General features: G+C 47.8%; 1 protein-coding gene across 2 annotated transcripts in view; it reads right to left on the reverse strand.

Moving 5' to 3' along the window:
- Nucleotides 1-4,987: 4,987 nt before the first annotated feature.
- LOC119402389 (basic proline-rich protein) overlaps nt 4,988-27,554 on the reverse strand; it is a 77,772-nt gene continuing 55,205 nt past the window's right edge. For both annotated transcript variants that reach the window (XM_049418621.1, XM_037669530.2), the window contains 3 exons: nt 8,837-8,971; nt 7,387-7,569; nt 4,988-5,282 (listed from right to left, as the gene is read on the reverse strand). In XM_049418621.1, coding sequence (XP_049274578.1) covers nt 5,254-5,282; nt 7,387-7,569; nt 8,837-8,971 — 347 coding nt within the window. In that variant the 3' untranslated portion in view covers nt 4,988-5,253. The remainder of the gene's footprint in view (nt 5,283-7,386; nt 7,570-8,836; nt 8,972-27,554) is intronic.

Here is a 27,554-nt window from a genome sequence, read left to right on the forward strand (position 1 = left end):
ACGTTTGCTGTGTACAACACTTCGTGCTGAGTATCCTTGCATACTGAGGAAGCCTACGGCACGTTTTTTATGGCATCAAAGTTTGGTGGCACCACCCCTTTAAATTTCTAGCAAAAGAATGTTTTGTGCCTCATTCACTGTTGTTACTCAAATTTTGCAGAAAGGTCGCATTTGATTGTCATGGTCACTTGGGGCTCGTTTTCCTCGTGAATGAAATCAACTTTTCATTTTCGACACACAAGTAATCGTGCAAAGCGTTCTAAGAAACGACCAGGACATAAATGGCTGGGTCCTTAGGTCTTTTTTTTTTGGGAGACATCAAGGCGCAAACCTTTTCACGTTCCTTGACCCTTCACTGAACTCTTCCTGTAATGTTTCGCTTGCCCTTCATGTATGTGGATGTTAAACCTTACATCGTTGATTTTTTCATTTCGAAAGCCTGCCCTTAGGCATATAATACGTGGTGTCAAAAATACACATACAAATTTGCTTCATGTAGGAAGTCTAAGAGTGAGTGGAGGTGTGGTCCATGAATCCAGCCATAGAGGCCGTTTGGTCAGCAAGCCCCGTGTCCTGTTGCACGGAGGTCGCGACTGCTGAAGTGTAGGCCTGTACAAGTGCACTGCATGTGGTTCGCAGTCACATCGCGGATTGGGGCGTCACAAAATATGCGCGATTCACCATATGGACCGCGGTAATGTTGCGCCCCAGAGAGTGATCACTGATGGGGTAAGCGTAACCCCGACACGAAGCCTCCGCAGCGTAACCTCATCTCGACTACCTGGTGGTTCAACCTTGCAATGTTGGCTCACACCTTGGACAAAAACTTGAACTTCCTTCTTTTTCTTCTTCTATTCTTGCTCAGTTCATTGTATTGATCCTTAGCAATAATAATTTTATTAAACGCCCGAAGTAACAAGCAGCAGCAGGTTGCGGTGCCTACGGTGCATTCCACTGATGTCCTGCGCGTCGAGGGACCGAGGAAGCAGCGGCGGCCGCGAAGGGCAGCAGGCGCGCAGCAAACCGACCGGTGGTGAGAAAAACACATATAAAGAGAATAAGGACAACGCGCAATCGCCTCCTACTTAGCGGGCGTATGCATTCTGCTTTAGCACAAAATTACTTGGGCCCAAATTTGCATTGCCAAGCCCGGCGTGACGAGAGCGGTGGCGTCAAAATTTTGGTCTAGGTAGCATGATGTCAGAAAGCAGAGCGCACAGGTCTGCTGCCTAGAAGGCGACGGTTTAGCCCAGTGGGTGAGACACTCAGCTTCTAAGCGTGGGGTCGTAGGTTCGTAACGCAAAGGTACGTCATCTTATATAAATGTGAATGCACTCGGCCACAAAAAGAAATGCTAAACGCGCCGCGCGTTAGTGCTCCGCTGTTGTTTCCTTCGCCCTCTTACGTTTGTGGTAACGCTAGAGTCTTCCTTGATTGTACCACCACTCCACTGCATTTTCATTACCAGCCAGGTTACAAGCGCTTGGAAAGAAATGCGAACATCGGGGTGCATGGCTGCTGCACTGTTCACATTTCGTTTTATCGCGGTAGTAACGAAGAAAACCTGGAAGGGCGTCTTTTCTCATGTCTTATTCTTTGTTCTGCTTCGGTGCTCGTAGTTTTTCGTGTTCGTGCACTGTCCTGTCTATATTTATATGCCTTGTGCGGCACTCTCGTCATGGTGCAGCGCAAACTACGAGACACGATGGGGGAAGGAGCACAGGACAGCGCTGTCCTGTTTTCCTCTCCGCATCCTGTCTTCTGGCGCGTTCACACTGAGACATTCGGTGGCGAGAGCGCACGGAATCCACTTCGGCGGCAGCGAGATCCGCCGGAAAAGCCCTTTCCACGCCGATCGTGTCTCGGACCGATTTTTGCGGCAGCTGCCGCCGGATCCCCGCCCCCTGCGAACCGATCGGAGCGAGAGTCGAACATTCGAACAATGGTGGCGCGCTTGTGATATCGCAGTCGTCGAATTCCGTAGCGACAGCAAAGTCTTTCGCAATCATCATATAGTTCTCGGCATGTGCCAAGTAAAACGCAATGACTGTTTCACCAGTAACATTATTACTTTTTGCTGTGCATCATGTTGCGATCTCGCAGAACGGGTAGTATTATCTCGGCGCGACCAAGCTTCTCGCATTTTCCAAATCAGGGCGAACCAGCCACCACTGCTTGCGTCGTTTCTTCTTTGGCAAATACATGTTTCTACTCGTGAGGCATCACCAGAAAGTTGCTTTCCAGCAGGCCCAGCAGTTCGACGACTCTGCTCCTGTTTAGGTGATTCGCCATAACGAAACGCGAACGCAACGCAGGGTGCCTCGATGTCAGCTCGACGGTGTGGTTGGTACGTAGTGTGAACAACGCGGAATTTCGGCGGCAGGAGAATTTCGCTCGCTCTAGACAGTGAACGTGGCTTTCATCTTTTCCATTAAGCCATTAAGATGTTCAACCGGCACCAATTCACCCAGATGTCGATTTTCCGTGGTAGTCTTCGCTGCGCAACAATCAACTTACCGTCACGGCCCAACTGATCCAGCAAACAGCGTGTTCCGAAACATGTGAAACCCTGCGGTGTCCATTTGTTTATTAATAATAATATTTGGGGTTTTACGTGCCATAACCACGATATGATTGTGAGGCACGCCGTAGTGAAGGGCTCCAGAAATTTCGACATTCTGGTGTTCTTTAACGTGTACTGACATCATACAGTACTCGGGCACCTAGCATTTCGCCTCCATCGAAATGTGACCGCCGCGGCCGGGATCGAACCCGTGACTTTTCGGGTCAGCAGCCGATCACCGTAACCACTGCACCTGATGGCCACCTGTTTAGGCGAGGAAGCACGAGAGTTTTGAAGGCATTTCTTTTATTCATATAGTATAAGTCACTGTGAAGCAAATAAAAATTGTGAAAAATAAGAACAAAAAAGAAACACCACTTCGCGCACATCTTCGTTGTCCAAAGAAGGGAACACACGTCTTAAATTGGCAAGGGGGAATCTACGAGGAAGGACAGAGAGGAAATGTTTGCTACGACTACGGAAGCACGCTGGGAATGATAACTACATCGAACAACGATACTTTTAATTAGTTAAAACCCGCCTCCCCTCTCCCGCACCACAACTGCATTAAGTATAAGAGTTGGAGTATGAAAAGCCTCAATAAGAACAATATAACTTGGCTGGGTCAGGCTTATCCACCGACCCCATCGCTCCCATCTCTTCCGCCTGGAATGACACTGAAATGCTCCATTGGCACATCGAGTAAATGTGATAAGATCAGAAAGACAACCGCGAAATTGTTAGGTACGCCTGTGTGCGTTCTATGAAGCTAACGTAGATCAACGGCAATGATAAGAACAGTGAGATGTCAGCTCGATAAAGACGAGTGGTAGCACTCCTTCGAAGATTGGTCGTAAATGCTAGAGCAATCGTAGCCTACATGCATGTCGAGGTAACTGCATGGTCGGAGCCGTACGGTTACATCGTGCATTCCGGTATTCCCACTAGATTTTCCTTTGAGTAACCAACTTGTAATAATTCGCCAGCAATGGCTTAAGCATTACGTAACGTAAGACCGTCGTGCGCTGCAGTATCGCCTGAATGAACAAGACCAATAAGTAGTGTTTCCACTCGCAAGTCTGGGCGGCAGGCAACTATTACTGGACAGCACAACCATACCTTGCAGTAAGGAAAACCGTCCTTGAACAGCATTCGAATTTGAGAAAAATATACAGCGTTGACAAGTCAACTCAGTTTACTTGTCAACTACGTCCAGTACTATATGGTTGTAGTCTCATGAATTCGCAGAAGGTTGACCAGATGCACTATCGTAAGAACGCTTCGTTCCAGATATTCATCGCTAAAATCCAAGGCAAGTAAGCTTTTGATCGTTTACAAGATACCACGGGAAGAAAGATGTAATCTTTGCCAGCCAGCCTTTATCGTTAATGAGTCGGTTAACAACATCGGCGAATCACCTGTGCATGCTGCTTTTGACGCGATTTTTTACTCCTCTTTATACGATGGAGGTTCACTACCTTTAGTCACGCCACACACTTTCCCCAATGACGAATTCACAGCGAAATGCAGCGCGTGATTATGACATCTGAGTCACCCCGTGTCGCCAGATACAATGAGAAGGCAGAGCGCGATGTGTGAAAAGGAGATTAAGCAACTTAATGCTGATCGGAAGAATTTAAGAAGGATAGATTCCGTGCTTGGCTTTCGAGTAGTCTAAGAAACTGCGTCACTGACAGTGCCACTGTCTCCGAGGATCGCTAATTAATGATAATATCTGGCGTTTTAGATGCCAAAACCACGGTATGATTATGAGGCATGCCGTATTGTGGAGGACTGCGGAAATTTCGACCATCTGGTGTTCTTTAACGTGCACTGACATCGCACAGTACACGGGCCTCTAGCATTTCGCCTCCAACGAATGGATTGCGAATTCTATTTGAAATTTGTTCCGCTTGGGTCAAGTACCTCCGTGCCAGCATACACGTGACGTAACAACAGGACCACTACAAAAGCGACATGGCGACGGTCCGAAACGAGTATTTCTTTGTATGAGTATCCCTTGGTCGCGCAAGGGGATGCTGGAGTCTTTGATAAATCAGTGGTTCGAACAAAGCAAGTACAGAATACGAACGAAATTTGTTACGGCTTGATTTATGTACGCGTAGACAGGATACGAGAGGCCCCCCGAGGCAGTTTGATATCGATAATAATTCTGCAGAGTAAGTCACACTTTTTGAACAGTTTGAATTTCGGACAGCGCCGCAAGATGGGGACAGAAGAGCATGCGCACAGCGGAGCTCCAACACTTCCTTCGTCGCGCCGTTCTAAATTGAAGACGTGCAAACTGCCAGCCCTAATTCTGACGTCAAGAATGAACAGGTTGCCCCGGCCGCTTACATTTACGACGACGCAACGAAATAGACCGCGCGCGTTTTTTTTTCTTTTTTGACGGTTGTGAGGATTCGCAGAACGCAGGTATCCCCTGACCCCTATTTTGATAGCCTGCACGTGACGTCACGGACACAGCTGATGACGTCAGTGCAGACCATCTTTACATCCGGCGGCGCGGGTCGTCTTGCGTTGGAAGGACACCGTGCTGGCTTCAAGATGACGACGTTGTTTGGAATAAACAGCCCCCTTGTGCCCACGTATCTTTTGGAAGGTCATCTCGGCTGCCTTCTCTCCACAGAGCCAAGGCAGCTCGAAACAGCCGTCCACCTGTATTATATTCACTCGTCCTCCTCCTCCTCTTCTTCATCTGAAAGGAATGAAGACATGTTATATAATTATAAACGTATACAACAGTATTACTATATACATAGTGTACTATATACTGGTATAATGTATATAGTATATAGCATGTACAATATACATAGTACATGTTTTATACTATACTATAAACACTATAGTGATTTGTACCAGAAATGATTCTTACAAGATAGAACAGAAGATATGGCAAAGTATTGTAACTGCACTTGCAATGCGTACAATCTTCACCAATGTACGTGTTTAAATAAAAGCAAACGCGGAGTTTCGTAATGGCCTTACATTGTTGGAACCATCAGAAAGATAGCTTCGCTCAACACGTAGAAATAGATGTACCCTTGGAGAAGGAAGCCGTGTTTCCTTTTTCTTTTTTTTTTCTGTTAGAGTGCAACGGCAACACCGAATCACTCAAGACAGCGTAGTCTACCTTTTCGCGTACCGAAGGATTCCGAATCGATATGTTCGTTTCTTTTCGGTTTAAGTAATGTTAAAGCCGACATGTTATCTTGCTTTTTAGGTCGAGTAGTCGATCGCTAACGCGACCCTCTTCACTGCGCACTGCGATTCGGTCGTAACCCAAACAGGTTTTCTTCGATGTTTGGAACAGCCTCACTTTGCAATTAGAATTCGATTAGACACCGGCCTCCGCGGCAGAGGTTCGGCAAATGTGCACTCATCGGAAGAGTTCCACAACGTTGCGATCGCGACAACCCGGATGGCTCCGTGTATTTTTCTGTTTCGGTTTTCGGTTGATGCAATGGCGCTTTGATAGCACGACGTCAACGTTTAGAAAGAAGTTAGTACACAGTGAGCACTGTTTCAAGGTCTCTCTCGCGCCATACCCGCCTCGGTGGTATGGTGTTTGACTGCTGACACAAAGGTCGCGGGATCGAATCCCGGCCGCGGCGGCCGTATTTCGACGGAGGTAAAATGGTAGAGGCCCGTGGGCTTAGATTTAGGTGCACGTTAAAGAACCAATGGTGCTCGAAATTTCCGGAGCCCTCCACTACGGCGTCTCTCATTATCATATCATTGTTTTGGCACGTTAAACCCCAGCAGTTATCATATCTCTCACGAACAGCAGCCACGAGCGAGTTGCTATATAGTATACTGTGACATATACGGCTGATTGGTTGGTCTATGGGTGTTTAACGTCCCAAAGCCACGCAGGCCCTGAGAGAAGCTGTAGTGGAAGGCTCCGGATAATTTCGACCACCTTGGGTTAACGTGCACTGATATCGCACAGTACACGGTTATCTAGCATATCGCCTCCATCGAAATGCGACCCCCACGGCGGGAATCGAACCCGTGTTTCTGGGGTCAGCAGCCGAGCACCGCAACCACTGGAACACCACGGCGGCTAGTGTCACGTACTCGCCCGAGAAATGAATGACACAGCTGTTGTATTGCTTCAGCGGTATCTCAAAACATTATTAAAAGGGTATGCAGACCCCACGCACGGTAGGAACCAGTGTAGGCTAATAATAAGCGGCAAAGCATCCGATACGCTTCCCTCTTGGCGAAGGAAACACAAAGCTTCCTCCTTTCTTCGCATTGACAATGGAACCGTTTCGTATCAATATCAGGCCTAAGATTCGATAGACCTTTAACAGTGGTGTCGTTACTCCGTTTCTTGTACTCTCATGGCTGCTCACTGTAGTCGAGTATTTTCTCAAACCTGATGTAATAACAAATTCTAGGGCTTTACGTGCCGAAACCGCAGTGTGATTATGAGGCACGCCGTGGCGGGGCACTCATGGATTTTAACAACCTGGACTTCTTTGACGTGCGCCTAAATCTAAGTACACGGCTGCTTTCTCGTTTCGCCTCTAGCTCGATTTACCGCCATTGTGATGTTTCGCCTCTATCTGACTGCGGCCACCGTAACGGGCAATCGAACCTGCGTCCTCGAGCTCAGCTGCGCAACGCCTTACCAACTAAGCCATCCCCGCGGTCCTGCCTGATGAACCTTATTCCTGTGCCTTAGGTATTCCATACATCTGTTTACATTACTCAGCTGTACTAAGTATACTACTGCTACAAAAAAAAAAAAAGACATCGCGACAGCATGCGACGAAAGAAAGAAAAATGCCCACCCTGCTTTGGCTTGCGCTTCGCCTGGCGCTGGTCCCCGTTGGTACGACAAGGCTTGGTGACCACCTTGTGGCTCTCGCATGACGCGCTGTTGCCACTGACCAGCGGCATGGTCTTGGTCCGGGTCTGCGTCGTAGGGTCGCACTCGCTCCACTTGACGCTGCGGTTGTAGCGGCAGCCGAGACCTGCAACAGGCCACGCAGAGCGCATTCGTAGAGTTGAAGAGGTCGCACTGCTCGCGTATTGTGCCAGGCTTGGCCCCTGGTCGAGTCCTGTGATCTTGAATCTCTGTTACTAAGAGCCTCATTCGTGAAACAAATGCAGGTTCTGTGAGGCCAGGGCAACTCCGGAGCACATGCTACGGGATTGTGAACAAGGGGGTGGGTTGGGGTGGGGTGGGGGGCGCAGTTTCAAACCGAACACGCTTGGAGACTGCACTGCTCAGCTCCGCCCTAGACGACCAATTCTGGCCGGTCCAGCGGGCCAAGGAAGCCGCCAGAGCTCAAGGGCTCGTGGCCTAAGCCAGGGGCGTAGCCAAGGGGGGGGTGGGGGGTTCAAACCCCCCCCCCCCCGAAATTTTTCAGTTTTGCTTGCGTATATATGCACGCACACATACAAATGCACGCACGAACGTACATAAAGTATGGTTGAACCCCCCCCCCCCCCCCCGAAAAAAATTTCTGGCTACGCCCCTGGCCTAAGCCTATGCGGGAATATTCGCTTAAGTTCCCGAATGACTTGCAGGACATTTCAGTACAGTTATTTGTTCTGTAGTCTTACGTGCCTAAACCACAATATGGTTACGAGGCTTGCGGTATCGGGACACTTCAGAGTAATTCTGGCCGCCAACGGTTTTTTAACGGGCACCTAGGTCTAAGCACTTGAGTGTTTTTGCATTTCGCCACATCGAAATGCGGCCGAGTGCGCGATCGAGCTTGCTTTACCTGCCGTGGTAGCTTAGCCGCTGAGCAACCGCTGCAGAAATGCTACATGTGCAAGATTGCCAGCTCATTGAGAAAAATAAGTTGATGCTGGACGCTGCCTCGTAAACGTTTTCCATGCAGAGTATCGCTGTAAGAGTGAAGCTTCTCGCTTGCAGCATTACCCACGCTTTAACTCGGACGTGAGTTGCTGGCATCCTTTATTGCAATAGCAATTATATGGGCACTCGACGCGCATTTTTGCCGCCGCCGTCATGCTCCGTATAAATTCCACATCGATAACATCGCCCTGCGCGTCGTATGTTTTATGTGCGTGTGAATGCTTGCGAAGGCTCAACAAGACCAATTAGGTACTGTGCGAAGTTCGACCTTTAGATACAACACCAACAAGAGGGGAGCTCGTGGCGGTAAGATTGTCCTCGATCACGTGACTGATCCTTTGCCAATTCTCCCAAGTGGTTATGCATCCCAGTTTCTGAAATCATCATAAAAGCCATCATCCACAACTCACCGGACTTGCACTTCTTGGTGACTGTACGGTTAGGCTCGCACGTGGGGTCGCTTCTGGGCTTGAGCTTGTCCACCCGGGTACGCGTGTTGGCCGTCACGTTGCACGCATTCCACGCCCCCTTCTCGTAACGGCACGCTGCAGAGGAAAAAGAAAACAATACATGAGCTTAATAAGGTGAAATAGGCAGACCGAAAGAGCGGAAAAGCGAGGAAGTCAAGCAAAGCAGAAAACTCGGTTTCCTAAGTGTGGCATTATAAGTCCCGTTATTCATCCCGAGGTGCAGTGGAATACAATCGCCCTCCTCGTAACATCGTTACACTCATTCGCCTCATTATTATTGCGATAGCAATTATATGGACAGTCTCGGCTGGATTTTGCCGTCGCCGTCGCCGTCGCCGCCGTCATGCACCGTATATGTATAAGTATGTATATATCTATAAAGTCCCCACAGAAAAATAACTCAGAAAAATGCTTCCGAAGCGCGGAATCGAACCAGGGACCCCCTGCTCCGCAGCGAGCGGCGCTATCCACTACGCCACGAAACGCAGATCCTCCACGTAGCTAACGGCGAGCGTTATATACACACCATTTTTATCACCACCACCACCATCATCAACGTCAGCCCATTCTATTCAAGTACAAGCCACAATAGTATGGCTGTTTTTGCACAAGGAAATAACGAAGGAAGGGGTCCAGGGGAGCGCAAACTTTTGACTGTTTCGAAAGTCGAAAGTTTGCGCTCCCCTGGACCCCTTCTCTCGTTATTTGCTTGCGCAAAAATAGCCATACTTTTGTGGCTTGTACTTGAACATGAACCGACAAGCCCAGCAACGCGTACTTCTATAGCCCATTCTATGTACACTGCAGGACGAAGGCCTCTCGCAGCGATCTCCAATTTGCCCTGTCCTGCGCGAGCCGATTCCATTTTATACATGCGAATTTCTCAATTGCCTCACCCCACCTAGCCCTCGGCTGCGTTTCCCATCCATTGGTTCCGCCGCTCTAAGTGACCATCGTTTATATTGTTACGTCTTCTTGGAGCCAGCTGAATGAAGAGGAAGAGAGCCACATGGTACGGGTGGGCGGATTGCAGGAAGACGAGGACGAAGAAGTGAAGCTCAAGCGATGGTGCCACGCTTGTGTTTAAATTATGGTGTTCCGTTCAGTCGTGCACACGTCGTGTGATTTCACCGTAACCTTATGTTCTTTGCAATACGTGAACTGCCATTACGTGACTTTCGCATTGCGTCACACGACTTAGTGTTCCGTACGAGTCGAAAACGGGCTTGTGCGAAGTTGTCTATATATTTGTTTTATTTCGCACCAATTCTTAAAAAAATGAAATAGAAATAGCGCTTGCTCGCTAAATATAACTTTCGCGATTATAGTTCATGATCAACACTTTCACAGCACTTCTCTGTAGACAGCGCCATCACGATCGGATATTTTTACGTACTACGACAACAAGGGGAAAGTGGCTATCTTTCTTATTGTGATTGTTAAACTTTTCTTCGTCAATAGACTTTATGGCCAGCCTAATGGCAGTGGCAGAGGTTTTCCGGACCACAGACGAAAGCACTTACGCCATTACTTTGACTCTTTTCTTGAACCATTATTCAATTGTTTCGTTTTCTAGAAAGAAATCAAAAGCGATGGTCTCTTAATGCAGTGCTCGTATTCTTCCATCAATAAAGAAAAAAAAAGGCGCAGAAAATATCGACAGAGTAATTGATGGAGCAATTACGATTAGTGCAGTGATTCAATGAGCTAGCGGCGAATGAAACACCGTGTATAAAGATAGCGCGTTCGATCGTCATTTCGTCGTCAAACCTTCATCGTGAAAACCGCCTTCGCGTAGCGAAGGAGCAGGAACACTTTGTTAAAAACAGCAATTGAAGCGGGTCCCAAACGTCTGACCATCAGCACTGGGCACAAAAGTGGACACTGGGGCAAATGCCTTGGGGAGCGGAGGGCCGCCTCTCTAATATATAGACTGAGCGTTTCAAAAGCTTGGTGGACTCTGATCGACCGTGCGTCACGTGATGATGACGGCAAAGCGCCAAGCAGAAATCGAATTTCGTTGCTCGCTTACTGTGAAAAGCGCGGCGACACTGACAACGGAAACTTAAAAGAAGATGGATTCTTTGGACAGTCGCTGTTGTCTGTGTTTTACAGCTACAGGCGATGCAGATGATGACAACAACGAAGACAGAGAGAGGACACTCGGAATTGGAAGCTTTATCTCGCAAAACACAGCGCTGTTGACACTAGGCGAACTTTGGAGACGTGCCAAGTGCTGCTCTTACAGTCCTGGCTGGAGGGGAGTTTCGGTGGAAGAATCGCGAGCAAAAGTTTGGAAGCAAAGGGGAGCCGCAAAGAATTCTTTTCTGTCGCAGCCTCAGCATACTGGTTGAAATTCAGTGGGCAAGCTTAAGCATATTCTAAAAAGAAGTTTGTGTCACTCTTTTCGATGACTCCTGGCTTGCCACATATCATTAATTCAAGCCGGGCCGCATGAATATATATTTTTATTTTCATCATCGTCATCGTCATTACACATTTATTACTTATATATGACTCTCTTTCAAAGAGACGTTAACTCTCTTACAGGTCTCAGGTCTCTCCGACGAGAGTATAATGATCCACTAAGAGAGTTCACGCATTGCTTTATAGAGAGTAATTTACGTGGGGACCCAGGACTCACAAAAAAGAGTCAGACGATTCTTTGTTTTTCAACACGATATTGTTTTGTGCCGGGGTCCACCACGGCTCCACTGACGCATTTCCGTCACGGATATGACGTTGTAATATATAAAGGCTAACATATGGCAAAGAAAAAACTATAAGAAAAAGTTCCGTCACCGGGAGTCGAACTTGCGACCTCTCGATCGCCAGCGCGCAGCGTGAAACGACTCCGCCACAGATGGCATGTTCCCTGCTACCCTAACGGCGAGCTATTTATGTACACCATTTGCCGGTGACTGTACTCAGATATCGGCGGTACAGCGTGTTTTCGTTATCACTAGCGAGATGGCGGGAAGGGCTCGAAGAGCGCGCTTTAAAAGTCGTCCCCCACGCGGATTAGCGCGCGCCTCGACAGGGCGTGGTCGCTCGTGCGGGCGCTTATCTCGCGATCTCGGTGGTTTGTAGTACTTGTACGTCTTGCGCTCTGCCTGCAAGTTTCCGTTGAGAGCACGGAAGTCACCTCGCTCACTGCAGCGGCCTCTTTTGCGAAAGAAGCGCGCTGCTCACACAGAAATAAGTTACAACTGTGACAGTTCGCGCTCATCCTATGTATGTTCGTTCCACGCGTCCTTTCTGCTTGAGAAGCGCATTGCAAGTTTCGAGCGGCTTGCCGTTCTTCGCTTAACAATACAATTTGATGCTGTAGCATTCATTTCTTCGCGCTTGGGGCGAAAGAATGCACAACAAACGCTCCACTACGTCTGTGAAGACACATTTCACTTTCGTGTTATATCGATTCGTATGACAGAGGGATCAGCCATGTTTTTTTTTTTGAGGTGGGGGGGGGGAGTGTGTGCATGTTGGAACAGTACAATGTATTGCAGCAGTTTTACGCTGAAGAGTTGTGCTAGAAAAAAATATTTATCTTTGTCATGATCCTCCATCTTTCGCTTGCGACTGACAATCTCAACGTACTAGGCGACACTCTGAACTTTATTCAAGGAGCCCTGCAAAACTTTTTGAGCATGGTCAGAAAACCTTGCCGATCGGTAATCGAGGCTCCCGAGAACACGCGAGTCAAATATTATAGCGCTGCACGAGGCCTGGAAATTACAATTATTTCTCAAAGTCAGCTAGAAATCGCTCCCTCCTCTCTCTACAAATGATGCCATATACCCAAATTTCTGCGCCATACACCCAAGCCTGCGGTCTTTGGCTGTTTGAGCATCGTGTGCTTCGTAGTTCCCATGGCCGCCGCGGGATGCCGCCACGTGCCCGCGCTCGCGCGCTCGCGGTGGCACTGAAGGTAGGCCGAGCGTTCGAAGAAAAAAAGAAAACAAAAAAAAAGTGCTCAAGGTGATGTCGCGCGCTGACGAAGGGATGCATCTCCTTGCCTCCTTGTCATCGCCCTCCTTGCGTAGATTTCAGCGTGCTCGCTCTCAGCACGAGAGGAGAGAGAAAGCGCTTGAAGCGTGAGACAAATCCCTGTAACTCCGTACTTGAAGGATTCTAAAAATTTTTGCGGCATGTGATTGGTGAAGCGTCATGCGCTATTGATGAGACAATGCAATTATAAGTCAGAAAAAGTGTTGCAAGGCCCCTTTCAGGTTTTAGCAGCTGTGTAGTTGGTGTGACGTCGTAACGGCAGCGGCCGCTCGAGTTGTCGCTGCGTTCGTCAGTTCTGCGCCTAAATGCTTGTGTATGTGCTTTTGTTGATCAATGTACCATGTTTTCAACATAAGAGGGAATTACAAACTTGGAAAACGAGTTCGCGAAAATTATTGTCTCTTGTAACACAGATGGACAACTGGAAAGAATGGATAAGATGTCTTTCTTTCAGACCTCAGCGGAAACTCGCCTTTGGTGGATGCGCACATTTAGACTCAAAGAAACGCGACTTATTACCATACAGAAACGTTCCGTATGAGATTCCAATTATTCCATATGTTTCCATACCGAGTCCATATATTTTCCCTATATTTGCCATATATTGCCGTAATAATCTTATCGAAACATGTGAAATTATTAGAATGGCATAAGGAATGCTTCAGTGCAGTATATAGCTACATTTTTTTGGCGTTTGCCTTTCGGCATGAAGGTAAACTATTGTGAATATGTGCCTACACTCAGAAGATTCCAAGTGATACTTACTTGATGTTGGCACTGTCAGCAGCGTTAGCGAGAAAGAATAGAGAGAACACGAAGAGGATAATTAGGACATCAATAATGTCATGAAGCACGAGAGAAACTGTTTAAGACACTTGGCCATTGCGAGCAAATGACATGGATTGCTTCTCGAATCTTTTAAAGATTGATGCAAGAGTTATCCGAGAAGACGACATGTCTAAATGTTTGGAAGAAACAACTGCACTAAGCCAATGCCTGTATCATGTTTAGTCATTTTCTTTAAGTATACGCTTATTTATTTTCCCTCCGATGCTTCGCGTTGTTTGTCGCTATGTTACTCAATGTTATGACGATGTAGCTAAGGATTTTTTTTTTGCTACTGCATATGAGAATGAGTTTGATGCCATATGCGTGTTCACTGAAGGACTTTCGGCAACTACTCGAGTACATTTTGAGAAAGTTTTATTTGTATAGGACGCAAATTTATTCGGCGTGCACTATAAAAAGTCACAGTTTCGCCGCAAGGCCGAAGCAATGCATGCGATAGCAAGAAACTAATGCTATATGAAGTGAGGCTCGCCAATGGATACTCTCAGTTTGAACAGCGCTCCTGTTGAAAAGGCGGCCGAAGCAGCAAAGGAAACTAGCGTGCTTCAAGTGTCGAGCTGTGACACTTGATAGTTCGCGCTCATCTTCTGTTTGTTCGTTTAGCGGCGTCCCTTGAGCTCGAGTGGCTTTCGTACGCTCCGTAACATGAGCGCGGACATCACGGTGAAAGCGTGAAAGATCCCTCTTCCCCTCAGCACAAGAAAACCGCGCGAGCAGACAGCGGAAGGGCAAATGCACCTGTCGTGCTCCTAACGCCATCTCGCTGGTAATGAAGAAACGCTTATAAGCGCAGCCATCTCTGAGTCCGTCCAGCGGTAAAGGATGTGTATATAACGCTCGCCGTTAGCTGCGTGGACGATCTGCGTTTCGTGGCGTAGCAATAAAGAAAAAAAAAGCGTTTCGTGGCGTAGTGGCTAGCGCCGCTCGCTGCGGAGCAAGAGGTCCCTGGTTCGATTCCGCGCTTCGGAAGCTTTTCTCTGAATTATTTTTCTTTGGGGCTTTTATTTATATATACATACTTATACATATGCGGTGCATGACGGCGGCGACGGCGACGGCGACGGCAAAATTCAGCCGAGACTGTCCATATAATTGCTATCGCAATAAAATACCAAGCTGCATAAATATGCATACATATGAGAAGTACGAGCGTTACGCAGTTAAGAGGTCACAAGAGCTAAGCAGATGCAAGCACAAAGTTTATTTTGGATATATTGCCTGCCTACGTATACAAAGAACGAGCGCATTATTCTCTCCTGGTGTTTCCAGTCTTTTCGGTACAACTCGTGACGCCAGCAGTCCGTTCACATGACGTCATGAGGAAATAAGCTCTCGATTGGTCCATATACGAGGGACACCAGTTGTGAATTGTCTCTTACCCTGCTTTGCCATGAAGACACACGTCCGTTTTTCCTTGTCTGACATGACTACCATGCGCGGTCAACTGATTTATCTTCGTTTCGTGCGTTTTCGACCGCGCAAGCGGAGATAACAGCGTCTAGCCAAAAAGCGCGAAATCCTGATATGCTCAACGTTTAGTGCTGACATTGTACACGTGTTTTATGAAGAAATGAGTGGCGAGTAGGAGATAGCGCGAGTTGAAAGGGTAGTGAAGGCAAGAAAGAATACACTAGATTTCTCGTCTTTGAACACGGAGTGGTTTAGGGCAGGCCCGTAGCCAGGAATTTTTTTCGGGGGGGGGGGGGGGCTAGGGGTCTGGTTTAGGGGCCCTTTAGATCAGTTCATCCTTCTGGGTGCTCTTTATCTTATCTTCTCCACAAACATACATCTCAGAAAACGCATGCGGGTGGCATCCATACGTGTCGGATTGCACGGCGCGCCCAGCCAATATTGCGAACCGTACGCAGACATTGCGCAGAGAAGAACGGCGTTATCGCGTAGAGCGGGTCGCATCCGTAAGCGCGCGCTCCCCCGAATTTACAACTTTCACAATTTCGCGCCGCCGCGCGGTCTCTGCATTCTGTCGACGGTCATTTTCGCTGGCTGCGGTTGTGCAAAACATGCGGATCTGGTCGTAGAATCCGCATGCGCGTTCGGCCGTTCCTAGCTTCGCGCACTCGTTCGTCCGTGCCGAGTGAAGCGCATCGTGATTGCGATGTAATTGGAAAATCGATCCCTTTGGTGCCTGCAGGCGAAGCCCACCCGTCATGGCGCATTCTCTGCACAGCCCCACCACCATGCCTTTTTCCCCCTTCCCCCTCGTCTTGTCGAGACCTCGCCATCGTGACATTGGTTCCGAGCGATGACCCGAGGAAGCTTGACGAAAATGAGCGCGAGAAAACTATTTTTCAGCACTTGATTAATATGCGGGCAATGGCGTTTATAGGTGCATCCACACCGGCGACCGACAGGGGTCGCGCGATCGAGTTGGTTGATATCAGGTTTGTGCGAATAGTAATTTTTAGTAAATTTTAGTAAATAGTAAATTTTATTCGAAGTGAATAGTGATTTGGTCGAATAATTTCGAATCGAATTCGAATAGTATATGTCACATGTTATAAAGAAAAATGAGCAAGTTTGTCATCAGCCAACTAACCTGCACAATATTTTTTTTTAATTGAAACAAGGCATGTGCAAATGTCATTCTTTTTGGTTCAAAGGGAAGTGGAAGCAACTTTGAATAGCAGAAGGATTTGACTTTAGGTAGAATGCAAGTGATAACCTGTAAAATGCGTTACGTCTTAAATTTACTATATTGAGTGCATATAAGCCGGTATAACAAGCTTTTAAACTAAAAAAAAAAAGATGAATCGATGTGAGGGTAATATGTTAATTTAACCTTGAAGTGGGGCCGCACGGCAGTAGGGATGTTTCCTGGAAAGGTGTATTCACGGCATAGCACTACTATACTGCAATGAAACCACCTTTACAGGGGGTTACACGCGGTTTATGTATGCCTATTCGTTCATTTCGATTACTTCGAAATTTGGAATACTTTAAATTCGTTTCGAAGCGAATTCGAATACTGTAATATGCGTTCAAATATTCGAAGTGCTCGAATATTCGCACAAGCCTAGTTGATAGCCACTTAGATCTACCTGAAACCTTGGATTTTTGGGACAATGGAAAGGTGTGTTTACCTTTCCAGAAATAAGCAAGAGATGGTTAGAGGACTGGCGACGAGGCGTGTGCGAATAGTGAACTGAATCAAATACGAATCGAATAGCGATGATACCGAATCGAATACGAATCGAATACTATCCGATTAGTTTTCGAATAGTAAGGCAGCCATTTTCAAAAGAGCCCAAGAATTTCGCAACATTTCATTTGAAAGAAGTACTCACGTGCTTTAACAAAGGAACATTGCGATTACTTTTAACGGACGAAAACACCCCCCCCCCCACACACACACTCACACACACACAACACACACACACATAATTATGCAAACTGAGGCAAACTTGTATGCGGCAGCAACTAGAGCCGTAGAAATATTTTTTAACTGCAGGTTCAAATACAGCAGTGAGTACATGTTCAAGGTGGCACTTTTTGAACAAATTTTAAATAAAACTGGCCTATAAATATTAAACGATACTCATGAATCACCATCACCATGAATGTCATGATGAAATTAGTGGACTGCTTACTCTGTCGCTTCGACGACGCTGGAATTTTGAACAAAGACGCCTTCATCAATACCTTGGTTTGGGCGAGTTGGTCCATCATTAGTGAAAACTTGAAAGCGCGAACGACGAAGACGAAACACATAAAACAGGACTTGCGCCTAACTTGCAACTGGCGTTTATTGGAAACGAACATCGTGATATACCCCCGCATCAAGCTCATGCATATGCACTCACATCCCACAAAAGATAGCCTGGGTTTATTTTGAAAACATGATATTTGAAAACAAATCTACGTTGTATCAATGTACGTCGAAAGAAAAGCCACTTCATTTTCTTTTAACAGCAAAGAGGGGCTGCTGACACACTTATCACCTGCTTTCTTTATCAAGTAAGCCTCGACGATTTCGCGTTCTGTTTTCGAACTCCCTCTTTTTAGAAAAGTGGTGTTGCAAAATAAAGGGGTACAAGCAGATTGTTTGCAATGTTCTGCCAAGTGGCAAGTTAAGCGCAAGTCCTGTTGTATGTGTTTCGTCTTCGTCGTTCGCGCTTTCAAGTTTTCACTAACGCCTTCATCCTGTGATCAATATAGCGTCGATAATCCCGTAGAACTTCGGGCTGCCTGTATATTGGTAATTTTATGATGAAAACAAGGTTGCCCCTCTCTTTCCAGTGTTTCGTTTCTTTGAGTTTTTTTTCATCGGTGTTTATTATTCGAAAAACATTTGAAAAAATATTAGGTACTTCTAATATGCACTATTCGATTCGAGTACACAATCGAATAGTACGCTGTTCGATTCGCTATTCGAAATTTTCAAATATTCGCACACCGCTAGACGGAAAAGTAGGGAGAGTAGACAAAAATAAATACTGGGACAAAGAACGTCAGTCTGCCGTGCGGGGCAGAGAGTAGCGCTGTGAATTTATGGTCCTCTTTTTATATAAGGAGACCAATTTAGTTGAAGTACAGAAGGTATTAGGCCGACTACAAAGAAATAAAAATTTTTTTTTTCGAGCTTGTTGGCACACAGGTCAACGCCCCGTTATGAAAGGGGCGCTCATAGCATCCATCCATTCATGCAAATCGACGGTAGCAAGGGTCGCTCTGGTCGAAAAGGGACAGTTTCGGTGAAGTCGCTCACCGACCGATTTTCCAGGGCGTCGCGACTGAGACACAAAGTGCCTGAACCAATAAGTGGCGCAAGAGCATGACGTTGGGATACCTCGAAGGTTATTTTACGTGACCGTGGCAACGGAACAGACGTAACCAGGAGCGATCGCGTGTGTCACGAAGGGCGCGTCGAGGTCGCCGGTGTCAACGTCAGTCACCGTGTGTAGCTCCTCGTTCGCCGGTTGCGGACTTCTGCCAGTCGCCGGTGTGAATGCCGCCTAAAGGTTCATTCACACCTGCGACTAGCAGTGGTTTTGTGACCAATTGCGACTGGCGACCAAAAAGTGACTACTGTTATGATCGGCCTGCCTGGCTTGGCGCCGCTTTGACGCATGAGACGTCGCGGCTAAGGCTACCCTGATTTCTTCCGGGTCAGCGGTTCCAGAGATGCACAAAGAGCGGCGACAAAACGAAAGTCGTTCGTCTAATTATCTCAGGTTGTCTGCGCCCCTCGTAAAACCCTTTGGGCACGCCTGACCGACTGACAGATTAGGAAGAGTTGTTGGCCGTCGAGGCAGCTTGCTTTGTCGTCAAGGTGCCCCGGACAAAGGGCCCAGCGTCTGGGAACCGTCTGCAGATGCATTTCCCACGTTCTCCGTGGCGCCTTGGTGCCGCTGTTTCCACAATTCGTGGTCTGCCTGGCGCCGCATACCCCTCACTGCAACAGACTACGAAATTGACTTCCACGTAAGACTCAACGTCTTCGTGCTGTGCCGTGTAGTGCGTGGTGGGCAGTGTTTTTCCCTCGCCACGGGACGTACTGGACATGCCTCTTTCTCCTTTCGTGGGTTGGGAAGGAGGCGGCGTTTCACCTTCCCCTTTTGGGGGCGGAGGTGAAGATGGAAATTTTCATTGGACTGTCCTGGCCTCCATTGTTTTTTCCTACAGGGAACCCTGGGAAGGCCAGGACATAAAATGCGAGCGCCCATGCGCTCCGGACAAGCTCTCACAAGTTCTCTCAAGCTCTCACAAGCTCCGAGAAGCTCCCAGAAGCCCGAGAGCTTCCATGATGCTAACCCCATCATGTAGCAACACGCTACCTGTAATAATGTAATAAACGTTACTGTTAACAGCTCCGGGCTCCTCTCCTCGACATCTCCCCGGGACTTTGGCTGGCTCCGGTCCTCTGGGCAGAACCCTGATTACATCACTACGCGACCGACGTTCACACCTGCGTGCGACTTATACCCGTCAACACACAGAATTCACGTCTGCTCGCATTGCCCTTGCTCGCAAAATAAGCTGACGTCCTGTTCCTGCGCACCTGATTGGTTCAGAGAATTGCGATAGCAGCCGCGCGGCTGAAAAATTGAGCAGCGAGCGACTGAGCAAAACCGATAGCTTTGCGACCAAAGCGACCAACTGCGGACATTTGCGACTAACTGGGTCGCGCGACCAGTGCTAGTCCCAGGTGTGAAGTCGTTCCTAGCAAACCGTCCCCCACCGCAACATAGCTCCGTGACGCGCGTTTCCACACCCTAAAGAGCACAATAGCAAGACTCCCGGTCGCGGTAACACGCGGGAGAGTCACGTGACCCGGGCAAAAACGTCACGTATATGACGTCATTGGTAGAGCGGCAAGCGTCGCTGTCGACTCTGGTTCTGGCGGTAATGATTCCGCACAAAAATAACGGGAACCGCAAAGCGGCCCGGCGTACGTTACTGCCCCTCCCCTCTCCCCAAGTGGCATCGGCAAAATAGCGGTACTTGTCCAACGCCAGGCAGCACCTTTCAATTTAATTCAAATTTTGGCGGTGCTTTCACGTCATACGTGACGTTTATTTTCGAGTCGCGTGACTCTACCGCCTGTGACGGCGACTGGAAGTTCTGCTGTTGCGTTCTTTAGGATATAGAAACCTGCCTCAGTGACCATGGCATTGTCCTTCGGATAATAATAACGAAATTATATTCTGGGGATTTTACTTGCCAAAATCTTATTACCAAGAGGCGCGCCGTTGTGGGACTAAGTGATATATGGTGTTTAATGGCCAATGACAACTAAATAGCATCACGAAACGATCTGTTGTGTGAACAAGTGGCGCGGTTAATGCTATACTGGCAGCTGTAGCTGGCTGTAGAGGGGCGAGCCACGTGGTTAGTCACGTGGACACGGCTGGCAGCTATCGGAGCAGCGGCGGCGGCGCCTGGCTTGTCACGGGGTATCCGCCCTTCACTTCAAGGCCACGCGGAGGTACACAGCGAAACTCGCTCGACTAGGTATAGCTTTCGCTTTAAAACTAGCACATCCGCTGCTGCGGCATTCTAGGGTGAGCGCTTTCGAAACATTTTGCGAGGCTCGATACTGCATGCGTTTTTGTAACTGTGCGCTGGGCTTGGTACACCGGCAAAAACGCTGTCCGCGGATACGCGGATCCGATGTGAACTTGCGGAGGCTAAACCACCGTATCTCTTAAAGGAATCGCCCGTGAACAGCGCAACGTAATAAGGTAACTGATTTCTAACGGGTCAAAACCACGGCATGATTATGAGGCATGCTGTAGAATAACTTTGACCACCTGTGACTCTTTAACGTGCTCCTCTATCCAAGCACAGGCATGTTCTTGCTGTTCACTCCCGTGGAATGCGGCTGCCGTCGCCGAGAATCGGACTCATCCTCGACGTTCAATATGTGCACGACGGGCACCGTTGGCGATTGTGCAGAAGAAAATGTTTATAGTTTTTTTCATTGTTTTACTAGGAAAATTATCGATGCTGTTTTTGTAATTCAACAGAAGCTTCAGACAAGCGAAAATCGAACGCAAACAGCGTAAGCAGCGAGCGCATGTTATGTATATAGCGCCGCGGCGGCCGTCAAAGAGTCCGTGCCGTGACGTCATCCAGACCTTCCGCCAGGAGGCGGCACCCCAACCTCTCGAGGCTAATACTTTGTCGTTTTGGGAGCAGGATGAGGTGTTCATGCGTGATGATGTACAGGGGTGCTTAAAGTTCCCAGGCCACGCTGCCATGGGATTACATGGGATAGCGGCCTGGGAACTTTTGACCACCGCTGTAATTTTGGGATTAGCGTTGATTGATGAATAGGCGTGGATTTCTGAGAATAAACTTTAGTTTGGGGTTAGCGCTCGTCTGGTGTTACTGTTTCTTCTTGTGTCCTTGTCTTTTGCGCTACTTGTTCAATTACGGATTCCTACAAACTAATGCAGCTATTGTTTTCCCTTCTGCCGAGTAGTATGCCGGAGCATACGACCTTAGGCAGATCTCATGACGTTTATACTAGTTATCTTACTCTCTCGAAGCAAAATTGAAGAAAAAATGGCTGAAGAAAAGCTGGTGCCCTGATAGCTACAGCTTAATGTAGAGCACCATCGCGATTAATTACCGTGTGCGTTGTAAAAACTTACACCTGCATCCATCATGTGGATTTATTACCCAAGTACATGGTCGCTCATATTACAGCAATTCTTGTTCGTGTTTTCGTACGCTTGGCTACCTCGTTCCGCAAAAAGAAAGAATGCATTCGTTTTCACGTCTCACGCCCTACATTCTAACCACATGCATATCGTAAATCTTTTTATGTTTGGTTTTCCTAGCGCGATTTTCTTTTGTTCGCAAAATAAGCGGCCAGAACTCTACGCAGTAGTTTGCTCTAAGGGTGTCTTATGCAGAGCAATTAGTGTGGCAGAATTTTAATTACAAGCGTCTCGTTCCGGTAACGAAGTAAGGTTTCAAGTCTTAGCTCATCTTGCATGGATTAAAGAGATGAAGAAAAAGGTGCAAAACGCTACTACTATAATCCCGTTTTAATCTTTTCAGGATGGTTTACCGAGCCATTTTTTCCCTGTGGCCACCCCATTCTTTGTCTTATCTACGCTTGTGGGTACGTTCCATGTCCTGATGGATCACCATAATCTCGAAGCAAACGCGCCTGAGCTATATTTACTGCAGTATCACACACCATAATTGCAAGAGGATTACTCCTCTTGCAAGTACTCCACACACCATGCAAGAGGATTACTTGGCTCACTGCGTGACACCACCGTGCTCAGGAAGACATGGCAAAAAAAGTCACAGTTTCGTCGCAAGGGCTATGCGACAAATGCGACAGCAACAAATTCAAATGCTGTACGTAATAGGGGTAGCACCTAATTTATTTAGCATGCGACCTGGCCTAACGCAACAAAACGCAGGCGTAAGCAAAACGCGGCCGCTATAGCGAGCAACGCGACCTTCGTGCCGTCTATCGCTTCAACGCAAACTGAGCGCTGAAAACACAGCACGTACAGAGGTATGGGCCCTCTGCTGATCCCTGCCAAGACAGGGCGCACACGACCCCCCCACCTCCCCCCCCCCCCGGCAGAGCAAATGCAAGCGCAATTAATGCGATTGAATTTACATGCCGTAAGGATCGCTTCCAATAGCTTACACACTCGACGACACCGGAAGCGTTCTAAAAATGCTCCAAGCATCTCAATATCAACGCGCTGTATTGCACGATGAAAGATTTTTACCAACCCATCAGCGTTGTGGAAACACATTGCAGTAGAGTTGTGATCTCGGCCAGTCTGTACGTTGTCGAAACTATTCCGCTTGATGGGGCATGCGACAGAGGTGGTATTGTTAGGGCATCGGCGTTAGACACCCAGTTCAAATGACGCCGCAGGAACATTGTCGACATTTATTTATGTTTGCGCAGTGTGCACATGCAATACGCTGATGTCACTGTCGAGCACGTGTGTCTGTGACGTCACTTCAGAGCCCGTGTTATCCAGTCATGCGGAAACCGTCGTGCTAGCCGAAGATGGTATTCACGTTCAAAATCGTTACGGCGTCTCGTGCGCAGTCTGTCACTGACCGAATGAGTCGCTGACCTTCGCGGAGTGCGCCTTACACCCGGAAACACGACACGGCTGTACGACGTAGTACGTTTTGCCGAGACGACAGATGATGGTATCTGTAGCCACGCGATTATTTTGCGGCGCTGACCGCTTCAAACCGGAGCGAGATGGCCGCTGCATCACGCGCGACTGCCACTGGGGTCAGCTGACAGACTTGCCTGACTCCTATTCCGCCGATGACCGCTGGTGTTGTCTGGTTAATAGAGAAAACCTATCGTTCACAGCCTTTACCAAAAATTTCTTATAGAGAGAAAAAGGCAGGCAGGTTAAACAGGTTGTACCCGATTTGCTGGCCCGATTGGGGGAAGGGACCGGAAAAGAAAAAAAGCCACACGCTCCCTTATGAACTCTCCTAAGACGACTGGAAGGCGAAAGCTGTCACGATCAAGGTTTTCCGTGTGTCGTAGATAGAAAATGATCATCATCATGAACCGGCACGCGCTCTCTTCCTCCTCCTCTTCCTCTCCTGCTTCGCTCCCAGAACACGTGCGCCGTTTTATCCGGCGTGGTATGCAATAACTGATCGGCGAGAGAACGGGTACAAAGAGAAGAGAGAAATAGAAATATATAAAGACAGAGGAAGCGAACTTGTTGCCGCAAAAATATTTTTGGCGAGGCGAGATACGAACCCGCGTCCCCATGATCCGAAGGCCAGCGTCGAAACCACTCGGCTATCCAGGCACGCTAGCAGAGCATAGAATTGCTTTGTACAGTATAGTATAGCGAGGGGGTAGGGAAGGGAGGTGAGGGTGAGGGGGAGAGATGCGAAGGTGAGAAGGAGGAAAAGGAAGAGTGGAGAACGAGTACAGAGACAGAGAGATAAAAAGAAAGAGAAATAGAGAAATAGAAATAAAGGGAAGAAAAAGAGAAGAAAGATGGAAGGTGAGAGAACAAGAGAGGACAGAGAGAGAAAGACGTGTAAAGAAAGAGAAAGAGACAGAGAGAAAGGGGAAAAAAAACAAACTTGGAGGACGTTTGAGCTTCGCCTTCAAGAGTAGAACGCGATAGCGCAATCGGGCTGCGTGTGCATCGCATTGTCAGTTGCTAGCCTGGCTTCGGTTCTCGGTGCATGCCTGAATGAGTGCGCAACATTGGCCGTTTCAAAGTATCTCAGAATGCCTACTGCAAGTACAGTTGTTAAGTGTCCACTACGCCATGATCATTCCTTTTGCGAATCAGCGAAGCCCCCCTACGCGTCCGTAAGACAACACGCGAACCTAAGCAGCTGTTCACTTTTTTGGTGCTTTTGCTGCTGATGATGATTAAATGTGTCTGAGCGCTTTGTAATGGGTGGGCCTTTAAAACACCCACTCGTTGCGCAATTCACATGTTTTGACGCCTGGCGCGATTCTACGCTTCTGCCACGCAATATTACATACGTTAATGAGACTCGTTCCAATACATGACATTCATATAGTGTTTTTTTTCCCGAAGCAGTTTCAAGAAATAGCGTGGCTCTGTGGTAAAACACGTGATTGCCACGCAGACGGCCTGTGTTCGATTCTCACTCAAACCCGAAGATTTTTATTTGCATCTTTCTCGATTTTTCCCTCACGGAAAAGATTTTTCGCTCACAACCAACGACGCCGTCACCGACGCCGACACCGGAATTTCTGCGAAACGAGCTCTAACGCGACAGCGTTAAAGAGCTCGTTTCGCTAGACAGAAATAAACAGACAGACAAAAGAAACAGACATAGAGAGAAAGAGACAGAAAGACGCGAAACAAAAGATAGAAAAAAAAGAGAGCAGGCATAACCATGCATAGTAGCAAGGGGTGAAAAAGAGAAAGGTGAGAGGGTGAAAGCCTAGCCAAGCCAGGACAAGTTAGGTGTCCACCGGCTCTGCTGTGACTCAGCTTTGCGCGACTTAGTGCAAGTTGCGCTGATTTTTGTTGTTCTTTTTCTTCTGTGTTCATTGTGCTGATACCCCCTCCCCCCAGCCTTCCCAAAGTTAACTGCACCTAACGTGGTTCTTAATGAAATGCTTTCTTGGGCGCGTTGGTTCATTCTGGAAAAGTGGTTCTGGTAACGTGGTTCTGCACCACCTCTGAGATCGGAGGCGTTCCATGTTTTCTGCTCCTCACGTGGTTTTGAAGTGCCTCCGGAATCGGAGCACCTTTGGCCAAGGACGATGTCATGTGATGAGATCATCATGTTTATCGCGTCATAATGACGTGACAAGCTAGCACACCAGATACTACCACCTGGTTAACCTCCCTGCCTTTCTCTTCTCTCTCTTTCTCTCTTGGCGATCTGTGACATCACGACGGCGTCATCATATGATGATGAGCTTTTGCATCACCTCGTGTCGACGTCGACGATCACTTTTCGCGTAATATGGGGCAATCTAAGGTATTCGCCTTAAGAAAAAAGGGCGAAGCAATGAATATGATAGCAAGAAACTAATGCTATACGAAGTGAGGCTCGCCAATGGATACTCTCAGTTTGAACAGCGCTCCTGTTGCAAAGGCGGCCGAAGCAGCGAAGGAAACTAGCGTGCTTCAAGTGTCGAGCTGTGACACTTGATAGTTAGCGCTCATCGTCTGTTTGTTCGTTTAGCGGCGTCCCTTGAGCTCGAGTGACTTTCGTACGCTCCGTAATATGAGCGCGGACACCACGGTGAAAGCTTGAAACAACCCTCTTACCCTCACCACCAGAAAACCGCGCGAGCAGACAGCGGAAGAGCAAGGTTCTCCCTGCGCAAATATAAGAAGAAGCGAGCGAGCTCGCCGACGACTTTTAAATGCGCCCGTCATGCTCCTAGCGCCATCTCGCTGGTAATGAAGAAACGCTTATAAGCACCGGCCGTCTCTGAGTCCGTCCAGCGGTAAAGGGTGTGTATATAACGCTCGCCGTTAGCCATGTGGAGGGTCTGCGTTTCGTGGCGTAGCGGTTAGCGCCACTCGCTGCGGAGCAAGAGGTCCCTGGTTCGATTCCGCGCTTCGGGAGCATTTTTCTAAATTATTTGTCCTTGGGGCTTCTATATATATATATATATATATATACATATACGTTGATTGACGGCGACGGCAAAATTCAGCCGAGAATGTCCATATAATTGCTATCGCAATAAAAAGCAAGAAGGAAAGAGCGGCAACCTGATATGCGCAAACATGCACATAGCAGCGTCCACCTCACATACCCAGACGGCAACAACCGAGGACCATTTCAGAGTCTGGTTGTTCTGCGATTGTATTAGATAGAGTGGACCGGACTCCATAATGTCGATGAAGGCTTACGTTTCGAAGACACACCATAGCGGAGACGAAAGTGATTAGAACTTCAAAACGCCCGAATTTCCCAGTCCCCATGCCACGACGCAGTTAGAAAATGCACCGGGCATCGCAACTAACAGGAAACAAGCTATAAAAAAAATCGGCAGATCCCACGCAGTGTGGGAATCGAGGTAATGCGAAGCAGCCAGCAACGAGCTGCATACATCGTCTTGTTTGTCATTGCGGCTTATGAAGTCATTCATGTCGAGACATCTAGTTCGCTATATATCGCGAGATTGTCATACATGCATGCGTGTATAATCTGGTATATGCCATGCTAACGAAACATATATTCTGCTACATATATACGATGCGTGACCTGCTATTTATGTTCGTCACGCACTCTTGACATGCCATACCAATTTAGGTATATATCCAGTTAACAAAATGGCCGGGAGTGCACCATGAGCGTGGCATCTCAATCATACCCTACATGAGCGTGGCACGTTAGTCATACTGTGCATGACATGCGTGTCATGATTTTCATGTTACCACCTGTTATTTGTGTTCGCCACACAGTCACGTCACGCGATACCAATTTCGGTGTATATCAAGCTAACGAAACGGCCGCCAGCGCGCCATGAGAGTGGCACGTAAGTCATACTGTGCATGGCATGCGTGTCATGATTTTCATGTTACCACCTGTTATTTGTGTCCGTCACACAGTCACGTCGCGCGATACCAATTTTGGTGCATATCAGGCTAGCGAAATGACCGCGAGCGCACCATGAGCGTGAAATGTAAATCATGCTGTACATGATATGCGTGTCATGATTTGCACGTCAGGACCTATCACTTGTGTTCGTCATACACTATTGTCACGCCATACCAATTTTGGTATAGATCAAACTAACGAAACGGCCGCAAGAGTACCAAAACAGTGGCATGTAAATCATGTCGTTCATGACATG

This window comes from Rhipicephalus sanguineus, chromosome 8 (assembly GCF_013339695.2).
Source record: "Rhipicephalus sanguineus isolate Rsan-2018 chromosome 8, BIME_Rsan_1.4, whole genome shotgun sequence".
NCBI classification, from domain to species: Eukaryota; Metazoa; Arthropoda; class Arachnida; order Ixodida; family Ixodidae; genus Rhipicephalus; species Rhipicephalus sanguineus.